Here is a 14,759-nt window from a genome sequence, read left to right on the forward strand (position 1 = left end):
GTTCGATCCGGGATGTCGCCAATAAGCTGAATTTGTCAAGTTCATTCGTCCAGCGGACCAAGCAGCGGGAGGGCCTGCGTACATACAAGGTTCAGAAGGCTCCTAACCGCGACGAAAGGCAAAACATGGTGGGGAAGACGCGAGCCCGGAAGCTGTACACCGAAATGCTGACGAAGCCGCATTGCCTGGTAATGGACGACGAAACCTACGTCAAAGCGGACTTTCGTCAGCTGCCGGGCCTGTTGTTCTTCTCCGCAGAGGATAAATTCAGCGTTCCGGAGGGGATTCGCAAGCAGAAACTATCCAAGTTTGCCAAAAAGTATATGGTGTGGCAAGCGATCTGCTCTTGCGGAAAGCGGAGCGCCCCCTTCGTGATGACCGGCACGATAAACGGGCAGGTTTACCTTAAGGAGTGCCTACAGAAGCGCTTACTATCACTATTGAAACAGCACGAGGGCCCGACCATCTTCTGGCCGAATCTCGCTTCGTGCCACTATTCAAAGGACGTGTTGGAGTGGTACGAAGTCAACGGGGTCACCTTCGTGCCAAAGGAAATGAACCCGCCCAACGCGCCGGAGCTTCGCCCAATAGAGAAATATTGGGCGATTATGAAGCAGGCCCTCCGGAAGAACCCAAAAGTTGTCAAATTGGAGGCGGACTTCAAGAGAAAATGGATTTCTGTTCAAAAAAAACTACAACCTGACGTTGTACAGAACCTTATGGACGGGGTAAAGAGGAAGGTGCGAGCATACGGGCTTGGGCTCGAAGTATGAATAAAAAGAAAATGCCAAAAGTTGTTTAATAGTTTTTATTTTACTGTCTAAAATTTTCAAAAGGATCGGTCTACTGGGCGAATTTCTACAGCGTTTTTTCCGTGATGCAATTTGATGTGACACACCCTTTAATCCAACAAACAGCTGTGATAATGAAGAGACGATGGCTCGGATACATTTTGTAAACATTCTCCCAGGGCATCTAACGTCTATACAATGTGCTCTATGATATTTGGATGCTGATTGAATGACAATCTGTTGACACCATAAACATATTCTACCATATTATCCTGGGAGCCACACTTGTGATGATGAAAATTCAGAACGCGCATTTGAAAATGTGAAAATCCGAACTTCTATATCAAATAATTTCGCTCTAAATCAATCATAAATTTCATTTCAGCACCCGCCTCTCTAATGCTCATTCTAAGATAATATAATTCACTTCATTTGTCCTCGTTATTGTCAGTTCCATAATCCACCCAAGGCAAGCAAGCCGCGTAGAAAAGAAAAACAATCTGTTCGCCGGTCTTATCTCGATTAAAAGATGCAAAAGTTGACGATGTGAAACAAAATATGTGTACCTGGGCAAACAATAACAACCACCAAGCTGAACTTACCTCGAAACAACAGCAAAAGTACCCGCAAAGTTTACATTTTTTTTCTCATCTCACTTTTAGGCGCAAAACTTTGGCCATGCTCGGGAGATGGGATGGCAGGCCACCCGCCGCCACCCGAAGTGCAGGAGGGAAAATGAAACTCGTGAAGCATAAAATATTTTATTCAGAAAAATTTAGTCGTTTGTTCAGTCGGAAAAAACAGCGAACCACAAAACCAAACGAACCCAAAACCCACCACAGCAAATGTGGCGAGTTACATCGAGCGCTGTTGAGTTGTTTGACTTTTCTGTCGTTACTGGGGAACTGAAAAGGAGCGGGGGAGGTGTTTGAGTCCAGGTGGAAACGAGATGTTAACTAACCTGTGATGTGTGCAAGACTGCCCTGGTATGGAATATGAATCAGGGGAAACGTTGCCAAAATACTGAATGTATAATTTAGAATTGTTGTTATATTTTGATTGTTTAAATTCCAGCCGAGGTTTAAAGATGGGGATGTTCTGCTCGTACATTTTCGCCCATCTGTTAGTTAGTGTTAGAATAGCATGAAAATAAGATGCTTATGCCTTATGATGCTCGCATCATCATAGTACCCAACGGATGCTGCAAGTAAAGGTTATCTCTATAATTCTCCAGACTCTTTTTTTTCTTCTGGTTCAGATGAAGTGTATTGTTCTGCTTTTTTGTTAATTACATATTATTTTTTGTCATCATATTTCATATAAGTAAACGTTGGTTGTGTTTAACTATTCAGATATTTCAAAATCGGAATTGGAAATAAACAAAAATCCAAACGTACAAAAATAAGATATGTGTTTGTCCTTAGGCTCTTCTGTTCAAATCATCGTTTTCTTCAGAAGTAAAACAAAATGACGATATATTATACATTATTATTATTATTATATTATTACTAGAGGAAATATAAATTTTCCATAGAAAGTAGGACCGTTTTACCCACAGGAGCGCATTTTCAAAAGGGCTTATCGGTATTAAACGTTAAACGTTAAACGTACTTTTTTTATTTGCGAAGAATTTCATGAAATTGAGAAAAAAATTCATGAAAAATAGGAGTTATTTACGAAATTTCTAAACCTTCGTTAAAGAGTGAAAAAGTGAAAGTGAAATGATAAAATTACTTATGACGAACTTTGTAGAACAACGATTTTTTATGAATTTTTGAGACTTGTAATTGAGTTAGTTAAAAAAATCCAATCGTAAAATAATTCCGATTTAAAAAAAACTACACTGAAAAAATATTTTAAAAATTTAAATTCATTTTCCTCAAAAATATATTTTTTTAATTCTGAAAAAATGAGCACAACAAGTTATCCTTGCATCGTATGAAGGGAACTGCTACAGGAAAGAGTTAACGTTAACGTTAACGTTAAAGAGTTAATAATAACCGTTCCACGTTTTCTTTAAAAAACGTAATTGATCCAAATTTTTTTTCAAGTCTAGATAGCGATATAGTGCATTTTACAAAATTTAAGATAAAATTGAAATTTGGACACATTTCACATTTTTTTAGGAACATTTTGTAGGTCTTATAGTTTTTGACATACAATGTGTTTTGTAAAAAATCATACCCAAGCAAAAAAAAACACAAAATATACTAAGCAGCACCTTCCGCAGAACGTAGGGGAACAACCTTAAAAAGACTTAGACTACTTTCGATCAAAGTTTTTCTCTTAAACATCTACAAATATTCCTAACTTTGAAAAAGTAAATGAAGGAGATTGTTTATATCTTCATTAAAAAATATTTAGTAAAATTAAAAAAGTTTTCGAAAATTCTCAGAAAAATTTTATAAATAGATTATTTAATAACCAACACCCATTCATCGTTTAATATTCATATAATTTTCTTTCAGAATTTGAAAAAAACAATAATTTTTTCGAAAAATAAGTCTTAACTTGGGAAATAATTTTTTATAGTGTTCTTTTTTTTTACTTTTTTTTAGTATTTTGAAATGATGGAAATAATTTCCTATATTCCATTCTTTGAGTAAAATTATTTAGTCATAATTTTTAAAATATTTGTTTTCCTAAAAAATAGAAAAAAGAAACTTTAAAAAAAACCTACAAGACCTTAAAAAATTATGGTCGGAGAATGCTTTGAATTATTTAATGCTTAACTGAAAAAAGGACAGAAATTTAAAACACTCACAGAGAAACAAATTATTTCGAAAAGGAAAATTCATTTTTCTAAAAAAAATTCTAATTCTAAAAAAAGTATATAAATAACTCATACAAATACCAACTAGTTACCCGTACATCGGAAGAAGAGCAGCACATCTAACGGAAAAAAATTATCTAAGAACAACTTTTCCATGTTTCATGTTGTGTGTAAATTCTGGCGATGTTATGCTTTTTTCCTGTTCAGCAACATGTGGAAAATATATCAATCTGAAAAATTTACACACACTTGTGTGTGTGTTTTTTTTTTAATTTCAGTTTCAATTTGTAATTTTATTCATATGTTTTTAAATGAAAATTTCCTTCTTTGACCAATCTATTATAAGCATTTTAGTTTTTAAAGTAAAAATTTTAGTCAAAATTTTAGAAAAAAAAACTTCTAACAACCTAATTTCTTTTGAGATTTGAAATACATAATGTTGACTAAATGACTATCATCACACACCGATTCACTGGCATCTGAAACGGCTTACTGCACTCCGGCGCCACTTTAAACACAGGTTCTTTCCCGACAAAAAAATAAAAAAATAAAGATAATAAAATTCAAATTACCTTACACAATGAGAATGAGAATGAGAATGAGAATGAGAATGAGAATGAGAATGAGAATGAGAATGAGAATGAGAATGAGAATGAGAATGAGAATGAGAATGAGAATGAGAATGAGAATGAGAATGAGAATGAGAATGAGAATGAGAATGAGAATGAGAATGAGAATGAGAATGAGAATGAGAATGAGAATGAGAATGAGAATGAGAATGAGAATGAGAATGAGAATGAGAATGAGAATGAGAATGAGAATGAGAATGAGAATGAGAATGAGAATGAGAATGAGAATGAGAATGAGAATGAGAATGAGAATGAGAATGAGAATGAGAATGAGAATGAGAATGAGAATGAGAATGAGAATGAGAATGAGAATGAGAATGAGAATGAGAATGAGAATGAGAATGAGAATGAGAATGAGAATGAGAATGAGAATGAGAATGAGAATGAGAATGAGAATGAGAATGAGAATGAGAATGAGAATGAGAATGAGAATGAGAATGAGAATGAGAATGAGAATGAGAATGAGAATGAGAATGAGAATGAGAATGAGAATGAGAATGAGAATGAGAATGAGAATGAGAATGAGAATGAGAATGAGAATGAGAATTTATATTTCTCGCTCGATGCTCGATGCGATATGTGCGATGTGATATAGAATTCCACGTAGTAATATTGCATTGTGGATGAATTTATGCGGTGTTTAAAATAGGAAAAACCAACCTATTTTATTCATTACATTATTTACATGTTTTACTATATCCAATAGATACATACTGGTATGTCTTGAGGCGCGTCCACATTATGCCGAATGATACCGATAGACCCGTACCAGGCGGCATATTCGGTTCGTTATGTAATGTGGACGCCCTTCGGGTGGAAATCTTTCAATATCTAATGAACCACAATATGTCATGCTGCTTACAATTCACGAATATATGACCGACAATGAACGGATGATTCAGATGCTTGAACTATTGGATAAACAAAGCGAGTTCCGATGCCTGTTCATTGCACAGGCGAGTGCAGAACGATGAATGATACATAATGAATCACAAACGTTATCATTTGTTCATCATAAGTAGCGATCGGCGGATGTTGGTAGAACTAAAACAAGAAATAATTTGTTTCTCTCTGGATCGGTGTTGCTAGTGTCGTGGGTGGGATACTGTTGTCGGTGGTTCTATTGCCTGACACGCGAAAGTCAATTTTGTTTGCGACATACAAACGCAAGTAAAAATGACTTTTTCTTGTTATTTCCAGCTAGCAGCACACTATCAATAACACTAATGAAGTTATTTGTTGTTTTCGTTTGCATTTATTAAACTTAAACATGTTTTTGGTACCAGCGATATACAGCATTGGAAATAAAAAAAGTCACAGGAAGGTTGTGTCTGAGGCACGACCGCCTAGTTGACGTAGGATTCCGTTAGTCTATCTGTTGGTTTTGGATTTGTTTGAAGAATTACATCGTTAAACACTTTGATAATGATTTGGTTTTAATGTCTTTGTTAGGGAACACATTTCAGTAGGAACAAAATTCCCCCTTACATTCATCTATTTGCAATGCCGATTTCTCCCAGGCAGCTTGGTTATGATGTCTCTGTTAGGGAACACATTTCGGTAGGAACAAAAGTCCTCCCTACTTTCATGTATTTGCAATGCCGATTTCCCTCAGGCAGCTTGGTTTTGATGTCTCTGTTAGGGAATACATTTCGGTAGGAACAAAAGCTCCCCCTACTTTCATGTATTTGCAATGCCGATTCAACTCAGGCAGCTTGCTTTTGATGTCTCTGTTAGGGACCCGCCGCATGTGTCGTAAATCTTGACCAATCAGAAGTGGGTATTTCCGTTAGGATAGAGGTTGAGATTTTTCAATTGTTCGATAGTTAGTTTCATGGCATATATTATTTTTTTCAATATAAAAAATTGTTATGGAGTGCCGAAATCGATTGACGCAAAAATTTCATCAATCTATCATGAAATGACTGAGCAATAAGCGTTTGAAATTGGACAACTTTCACGATGTGCTCGATTTTTGATATTCAATTTGTACCTTAATATGTTCCCGAAATACGTAATCCTACGTCAAAAATAAACAACCGGTACCTATTGCTACTAGTAACGATGAATCAAATGTTCACAAGAATGTAAATGATTTGATCATCCCTACATTTTCTATTCAGAATACTTTGATACAACAAAAACAACTACACTGCTTATTTACGAATATTTACGTTATAGCAAATTTCGTCTGAAGCTCTGCCGATTTGGTGTCGGAAAATGAAAAATAAACAAATAAAAATTGTATCTTGTCGAGATATTTGTCAAAACATTGTGTTGTTTGTTTGTCAAGTTTCTTTTTCGTTATCATGAGAAGATTGAAACATAAGATATGTCCGAACTATGTAAATATTAGAGGATCTTCTTCTTGAATGGCGTTAACGTTCCCTATAGAACTTTTGCCGTCTCAACGTATGTATTAACTAACGTCATTTATTAATACTTAGTTGAGATTTCTTAAGCCAAATAACACGCCTCGAATGTATTCCGAGGGGCAAGCTCTAGAATACGCGTGACCACAGTGCAAGTCGAAGGAAATTTCTTTGACGAAAAATCCCCCGGCCAGGACGGGAGTCGAACCCGAACACCCGGCATGATAATGTGAGACACTAACCACTCGGCCACGGGTGCACTACAAATATTAGATGATATTAAACATATTTATTAGGCGATGAACCAAAAGTCGGTGAAAATTCCGAAACTGATCGTTTCTGAAGTGGGAGAACGTGAGCTACCGCAAAATCGCATAAAAATATGGTATTTCGATCGGAGCGATTTCAAAAACCATGAAAATGCATAATACGCTGGGCACTGTAGGGCGTAAAACCGAAAGTGGAAGGCCCTGTAAAATCTCAGTTAGCACAGATCACCTTATTCGGCGCTTGGTTCGATCGAATCCCGATAAATCTTGTTGGCAGGAGGAGTTGGGCCTCAACATAACTAGTCGAACTGTGAGCAACCGACTTCGAGAATCTGGAATAGAGTGGACAATCTTGTCAAGATCGATGGAAAGATGACTGGTGAATCCTGCGGAAAACTTAAAGCCGTCGCTCAGGTAAATTAATACTAAAGGCTTTATTTTCCAACCGGACAATACCCCAAGCACACTTTGAAAGTTGCGAAGTACTTAAAATTCTAAAAAGATTAAAATACTCGAGTTGCAACCTCAGTCCCCAGACCTAAACTCAATTGACCATCTATAGACAATACTGAATGAAAAAATTCCATTGGATTCGCGGAGAAATCTTAACGGTTTCTGGACGGGTATGCAAACAGCGTGGGATGCGATTCCTCAAAAAATGTTCCATAATTTGTTTGAATATATGCCCAATCGACTCATAGCAGTAATGGTGAGTCATGGAGGAAATACTAAATATTGAGATATATTATCCACGAGCATCGCTTCATTTACAATGCTTTGGTTTTATACTGTTTACTTTCGTATTTACTAAGCTAAATCACTAATATTTGGAACGAAAATTTGAGAATCAATACAAACAATGTCTTTGTTTGCCTCGCTTCCATTGTAAGAAATACATTCACTGCAGTTTGCGTACAAATTAGTTCCGCTCTGCACTGCATTGGGGAGGGGAGACGAGCGAGTAGAGTGGAAAAACGCAAGGGACAGCTGCGTTAAAAATAAAAATATAATCTGACTACCCTTCCCCGGGTATCTGAGCTGTTCGTTCACCTAGGTAACCCCTCGCTGACAAACTATGGGTCTGGTTCAGTTGTGGTGACAGAGTATGAATCATTCGCCTCGTGTAGTCCGCATGATTAAAGATGCATCATGGAGGGGTTCGATATGTAGTGAATGAGAGGCAAAGTAGAATATAAGCTATTCAGCACCCAAAGCGATCATGACGTTTTGGTTCGCATGCTTGTGTATTATAAATTGCTAACCGAAGCAGTGTTCTCTCGTTCTCGTTTGTGTCATGATTCGTAGCATGTAACAAATATTTGAACACACGAAAGTGAGTTGTTCAATGAAGCGTTCATTCGGCATACACTGTGTAAATTTATGCACTTTTCTACCCGAAACATTAAAGTGAGCCCCTATATTGAAAGGTCAGACTTAGTCCTACGTCAAAAGTAAAAAGTCCTGAATTCGAGATCGGATCGACCTTGTCAATTATCACCGAAACAAAACATTAAGACTAAGGCAGAGAAGTGAGTTTTCCAATTTCTAAAGTATCTTACGCAGTCTGTTGGTAAATATTGGTACACGTTTTAAAGAGGAGGGAGCTACTGCCTCGCTTATAATAATTAAAATCACCGTTCCTTTCTTATCGGTACAGTGCTCGGCTCCAGCCGCTAGGAAGTTATTCTGTTTGCAGCCATAACGCTTTTAGCCAAATTGAATCATCCAATTACTTCGTGTTGTACATCTGCATACAGACGGGAATGCAATCTGCGTTATTCACTCAACAGTGGCCAGACTTTTTCAAACTGTTGGAGCTGGGCCCATTCTCTCTCGAAAAATACACATTTTTTGCCATTGTAAAAATATGTCGCTATTGTGATTGTATAATCCAATATTCTTTGTGTAATCAAAGCCTATTACCCATTGCGAAAATTATGCCCAATACTGTATCGTTTCATTTTTCCTCTTCTCGATGTATATTTTTTCAGTGTGCAAGAGAACGACGGATCCTATTTCGAAAGCTTTACAGCCCTCTCGTGGAAGAATGAAAACCGGCGTATGTCGGCGGTTAGGGCGGTGGAAACCCGCGCCGAGATCCTGCCGGAGAACGATAACGACCGCCTACTGGAGGACGACATTGAGCGTTCCGAACAAAAAGAACATCTTTATCTGGACGTCCTGTACGCGATTGCCAACACGGTAGGAGCACCAGCGCCGGGTGGACAGGTAACTGCCATACTATTTTCTCCCCTTCACACTCCTCGTCGTGTCCCTCATCGTTCTCGCTCTTGCGGAAATGTCTACCAAAGGGAGGACACTGTGTTGTAAACCTATCAAATATCCGGCTCTCTGTCGATTTCCTATAGTCCTAGCACACCATCGCTGTCATACTTCTTCTCTATTAATTTTTAGCACCAATTCAGTGTCGTGGAATACAAAAAAAAATCTATCCATTTCTCTCTTTTGTCTCTCTTTCTCTTTCTCTCTCTTTCTAACTACCACTATCTCTTATCTGGACTATCTCGTTCACTGAATGTGTGTTGTGTGAAAAAAATGCTGTGCACCATCTCTACCCACTCACCCACTACTCATCACGTGCGTACGTGTCACCATCGTCCGACCCGGTAGTACAGCGAAAAAAAGTTTTTGCAAGTAAATACACTGAAAATGCAACCGAAGAGAGATGTTATCCAATTATTTCTTGTTTGCGCGTTCGCCATTTCGTTCGTTCCCCCGCTCGACTGCTGCCGTCAGTTCATCGGGTTTCATCTGATCTGGTGGGTGGATTCGAGAAAATGACCAGAGTGAATAGATAGAGATCAATTTAATGGGTTTGTCTAGCGTGATTGTGAGGCGGAAATATGTTTCCACCGGTGCTATCTGAGCAGTCGAAGGTTTATTTATGGCGAGAGAGAAAATAAGTAGATTAGTAGAAATTTTAGGAACAATGGAATCTTCTACCATTATTTTGACTGCGGTCGTAAAAATCTTATTTCATGTCCCAAAACCCAACATGTTTCTAATATCTTCAAGAGCATATTCTCTCTCTCTCTCTCTTCGAGCTTTCAGCCATCGATGTGGCAGTTGTCTATTTCCGTTTCAATGACAACCACGTGCCGGCGAAATGCTGCTGCTGCTCCCACATTGAAATAAAAGTAATTTCGTTACACGATACCAATTTTGTCGCTCCAGCTTCCTACATAATTTCCTGTCTTTAACAGTAAAGAAGAGACACACATATCAGTGGGTATGACACGCATACGAAAAAACCGCACAGGGTTCGTAGATTCTACTCCTTTTCAGCGGCGTATAGTTCCCACTATTCCCGTGTTGACAACCTATCGTATGAACGTATGTTCCAACGGTTACGTTTGACTTGATGGAACCCATTTTCAACGTAATTGAAAACTTCCATCATTCGCCTTTCAGCGGGAGTGCGGTAGAATACCACACTCCCTCCTCCTCCTCCTCCTCCTCCAGCAAAAAATCACGCTCGACGTATCCTTGCTCTATTGGATTTAGTCCTCGCCGACCGAGAATAAACGTACAAACCGTCGCTTCGTCAGGTTTGTTGGTTTGTGGATTACTTTTTCTTTGCATTGACTCTGTAAAAATGGGCAAAACTCACTTCTAAGTCGCATTCGTCGGACTCGTGGTTCGGTGAGGACCATCAAAGCAGAATGATTTAGTTACCCAGAAAAATAAAAAGGAAAAATAATAACACATATTCAGTTTTTCTCCTCCCACGCTCACTCTATTTCACCGCAGCCTTTTGTTGCCGATCTGTGGGTAGTATTTAGTGGATACAATGGGGCTTCGCTTTTCCTTGGTGCGGTCATTGCGTTTCTTGAAAACAACTGTCAATGCGGAGTGCATGAAAACGACTCTCAGATGGTGTTCGTTTGATCTTACACAATACAATTCCACGCAGAATATTCCATGTTCCATGTTTCTGATTTTTTTAAAAGTATTTTTGACGTAAGACTACATCTTTCAGTATGTGCCCAATCAGAAAACTTCTGACGTTTTCATGAAAAAAAAATTACTCTTATAACTACATACCAATCAAATCGTAAATTATCTAAGATTCGTATGATACGCAATATATTAGAATTTCATAGTCCGTAAATGGTTCAAATTTAAGAAAATTGCCATTTTTCCACATATTTCTTCTGTGCTTACCTGTGCTATCAATAACAAGCGATTAATGTAGCAGCGAGGCACAATTCTGAAATACAAGTACCAAGCAGGCGCGTGTAAATAACTCTTTCGACATGCAAATGCAGAGTAGATGGTTCGTGTGCGTTTGACACTGTGGAGAGAAGAAATGAGGGGCTTAGAATGAAAGGGGTGTAAGTGATTTGATCGATTTCTCTACATCGACTCTCTCTCTTGGTCATAACTTAGCTGCAAATACATTCCCAGCTGTATTTGACAATGTGGAAGATAGATCAGAACCTCAACTATCGGATTATATTGTAAACTAAATTTGGAACATTTTTGCAGTTGATTCATTAACTAAAGAAAATGTTGATGAAGAGAAATCGATCAAGTCACTTACATCCCTTGCATTCTAAGCCCCTCAAATATTATTCGCAAGTTTGCGATTTCGATTACACAGCCTCGCTCCGGTCAAATATCTTCTTAAATGCTAATTTTACACAGAGCGGTTTTGCTTTAAACGTTGAATGTCACACCACGGTGCGATTTTGTTCGCAACTCGAATCGAAGGATTAAATTGGTTTCAAAATCTGGAAATGATGGCGGTGCTGTAACACATATATAGTCGCCTGTGAACAACAGGTGTATGAACCACGCAAAAAAAAACACCGTTCCAGCTATAGTATAAATAATAATAAAAAGAAGGACGTTGGCATAGGCAAACAAATAGAGGCATATGTGCAGCTTGTGTATTATAATCGTGAGGACAAGAATGAATCACCAATCAGCCATCTTCAACTGGTTCTACAAATCTCGAACAATATACTTTCCACTGAAGATTTTTGACATAGGACAACGTTTTCCAGTACACCTATTGGAGGGATTGAAGCTGTTGCTTGTCATGCAAACATCAGAGGAAAAGACCTCTGTATTGTCAGCTTGTATTGGCCTCCGAGAACTGATTGATTGATCTTGGGGGACTTCAACTCTCACGGAACTGCCTGGGGGGAACAGTACGACGACAATCGTTCACTGTTGATATATGATCTCTGTAACAGCTTCAATATGACACTTTTGAACACTGGGGAAACAACACGTGTACCTAAACCTCCTGCTAACCCAAGTGCTCTTGACCTCTCGCTTTGCTCGAATTCACTATCGTTAGATTGCAAGTGGAATGTAATCCAGGACCCCAACGGTAGTGATCACTTGCCAATCAAAATTTCCATCACCATTGGGTCGAATTCTTCTGAATCTATAAACATGGCATATGATCTCACAAGACACATTGACTGGAAAAAATATGCGGACGCGATTGCTCTAGCCATCAATTCCAGAGATGGTTTACCTCCATTGGAGGAGTATAACTTCCTTTCTCGTATGATCTATGACAGCGCGGTTCGAGCTCAAACGAAACCCATCCCAGGCTCCACTATTCGTCGAAGGCCTCCCAAACCATGGTGGGATAGCCAATGTTCCAAGCTTTATCAGGATAAATCGAACGCATTCAAAGCTTTTCGGAAACGTGGAACCATTGAAAATTTTCAAACGTATTTGGACCTTGAAAATCAATTTAAAAACTTGATCAAAGGGAAAAAACGTGCTTATTGGCGAAATTTCGTGGGAGGTTTGTCACGAGAAACATCAATGAAAAAATTATGGAAAATGGCTCGAAACATGAGAAATCGCTCTTCAACGAATGAAAGCGAAGAATATTCACATCGATGGATTTTTAATTTTGCACGGAAGGTTTGTCCTGATTCCGCTCCTTTGCAAAAAATTGTTCGAGATATACCACAAGATAGGTGCGATCTTGATTCCGAGTTTTCAATGGTAGAATTCTCTCTTGCTCTCCTTTCATGTAACAATTCTGCTCCGGGATCGGATAGAATTAAGTTCAACTTGCTGAAAAACCTCCCTGATGTGGCGAAACATCGCTTGTTGAATTTATTCAATCGGTTTCTGGAGCATAATATTGTTCCAGATGATTGGAGACAAGTAAGAGTTATAGCTATTCAAAAACCCGCAAAACCCGCGTCCGACTTCAATTCGTACCGCCCAATAGCAATGCTGTCTTGTATACGGAAATTGTTGGAGAAAATGATCTTGTTTCGCCTTGATCGTTGGGTTGAAACGAATGGCTTACTCTCAGATACACAATATGGGTTCCGCAGGGGCAAGGGGACGAATGATTGTCTTGCGTTGCTTTCTTCAGAAATTCAAATGGTTTACGCCGGAAAAAAACAAATGGCTTCAGTATTCTTGGACATAAAGGGGGCCTTTGATTCTGTTTCAATAGAGGTCCTGTCAGACAAATTACACTCTCGGGGTCTGCCGCCTCTATTGAATAATATGTTATATAACTTGCTTTGTGAAAAGCATTTGAACTTTTCTCACGGAGATTCGGCAGTAAGTCGGGTCTCTTACATGGGCCTCCCCCAGGGCTCATGTTTAAGCCCCCTTTTGTACAACATCTATGTAAGCGACATCGACAATTGTCTTACACAAAATTGCAGCCTAAGACAACTTGCAGATGATGGAGTAGTCTCTGTCGTAGGATCAACAGAATCCGACCTACAAGAACCCTTACAAGATACTTTGAACAATTTTTCAACCTGGGCCATTGGGCTAGGGATCGAATTCTCCACGGAGAAAACAGAGATGGTGGTTTTTTCTAGGAAGCATAGACCAGCAAAACCAAAGCTTCAACTTTTGGGTAAACCGATCACTCATGCTATGTCATTCAAGTATCTTGGGGTTTGGTTCGACTCCAAATGTACTTGGGGGGCCCATACCTGAGTAAAAAATGCCAACAAAGAATAAACTTTCTCCGTACAATTACCGGCACCTGGTGGGGAGCCCATCCCGAAGATCTTATAATGTTGTATCGAACATCTATTCTCTCAGTGATGGAGTATGGCAGTTTCTGTTTTCAATCAGCTGCCAAAACACACCTCATTAAACTCGAGCGAATTCAGTATCTTTGTCTCCGTATCGCGTTGGGATGTATGCCCTCAACGCATACCATGAGTCTCGAGGTTTTGGCAGGCGTACTCCCGCTAAAAGATCGCTTCAATTTATTATCTCTTCGGTTCCTCATCCGGTGTAAGGTTATGAACCCATTGGTGATCTGAAATTTTGAGCAGCTGATCGAGCTAAATTCTCACTCTGGATTCATGAGCCCATATCATGAATTCATCTCCTTGCAGGTTGATCCTTCTTCGTATATTCCCAACCGTGTTTGTTTTCCTGACTACATCAATTCCTCTGTACATTTTGATCTGTCCATGAAGCAAGATATCCATGAATTATCAACGATCGAGGATCGCTCCAACGATCTTCGATGCCAAGTTTGGGGGTATCAATTGTGATAATATGTACTTTACTGATGGGTCCACTATAAACGAGTTCATAGGATTTGGAGTGTTCAACGAAATTTTCAGCACCTCCCATAGTCTTCAGTTTCCTTGCTCAGTGTATATTGCTGAATTGGCAGCGATACACTGGGCGCTGGACAGCGTCGCCTCACGACCTGTTGAACTCGATTACATTGTAACGGATAGTCTTAGCTCCGTCGAAGCTATCCGTTCAGTGAGGCCGGAAAAGCACTCGCCGTACTTCCTTGAGAGAATACGAGAAATTTTGAGTGCTTTATCCAGACGCTGTTATGTCATTACCTTTGTCTGGGTCCCTTCTCATTGCTCAATTCCGGGTAATGAGAGGGCTGACTCATTAGCAAAGGTAGGTGCGATTGAAGGCGA

At 38.9% G+C, this 14,759-nt stretch overlaps 1 protein-coding gene across 4 annotated transcripts in view; it reads left to right on the forward strand.

Annotated features, from left to right (window-relative positions):
- The window catches only part of LOC129764754 (BAI1-associated protein 3), a 285,766-nt gene that overhangs the window by 163,318 nt on the left and 107,689 nt on the right, over positions 1 to 14,759 (forward strand). For 2 of the 4 annotated variants that reach the window (XM_055764209.1, XM_055764207.1), the window contains 2 exons: positions 8,826 to 9,063; positions 9,466 to 9,489. In XM_055764209.1, coding sequence (XP_055620184.1) covers positions 8,826 to 9,063; positions 9,466 to 9,489 — 262 coding nt within the window. The remainder of the gene's footprint in view (positions 1 to 8,825; positions 9,064 to 9,465; positions 9,490 to 14,759) is intronic. The other 2 variants (XM_055764208.1, XM_055764211.1) reach the window with 1 other exon arrangement.

Source organism: Toxorhynchites rutilus, chromosome 2 (assembly GCF_029784135.1).
Source record: "Toxorhynchites rutilus septentrionalis strain SRP chromosome 2, ASM2978413v1, whole genome shotgun sequence".
NCBI classification, from domain to species: Eukaryota; Metazoa; Arthropoda; class Insecta; order Diptera; family Culicidae; genus Toxorhynchites; species Toxorhynchites rutilus.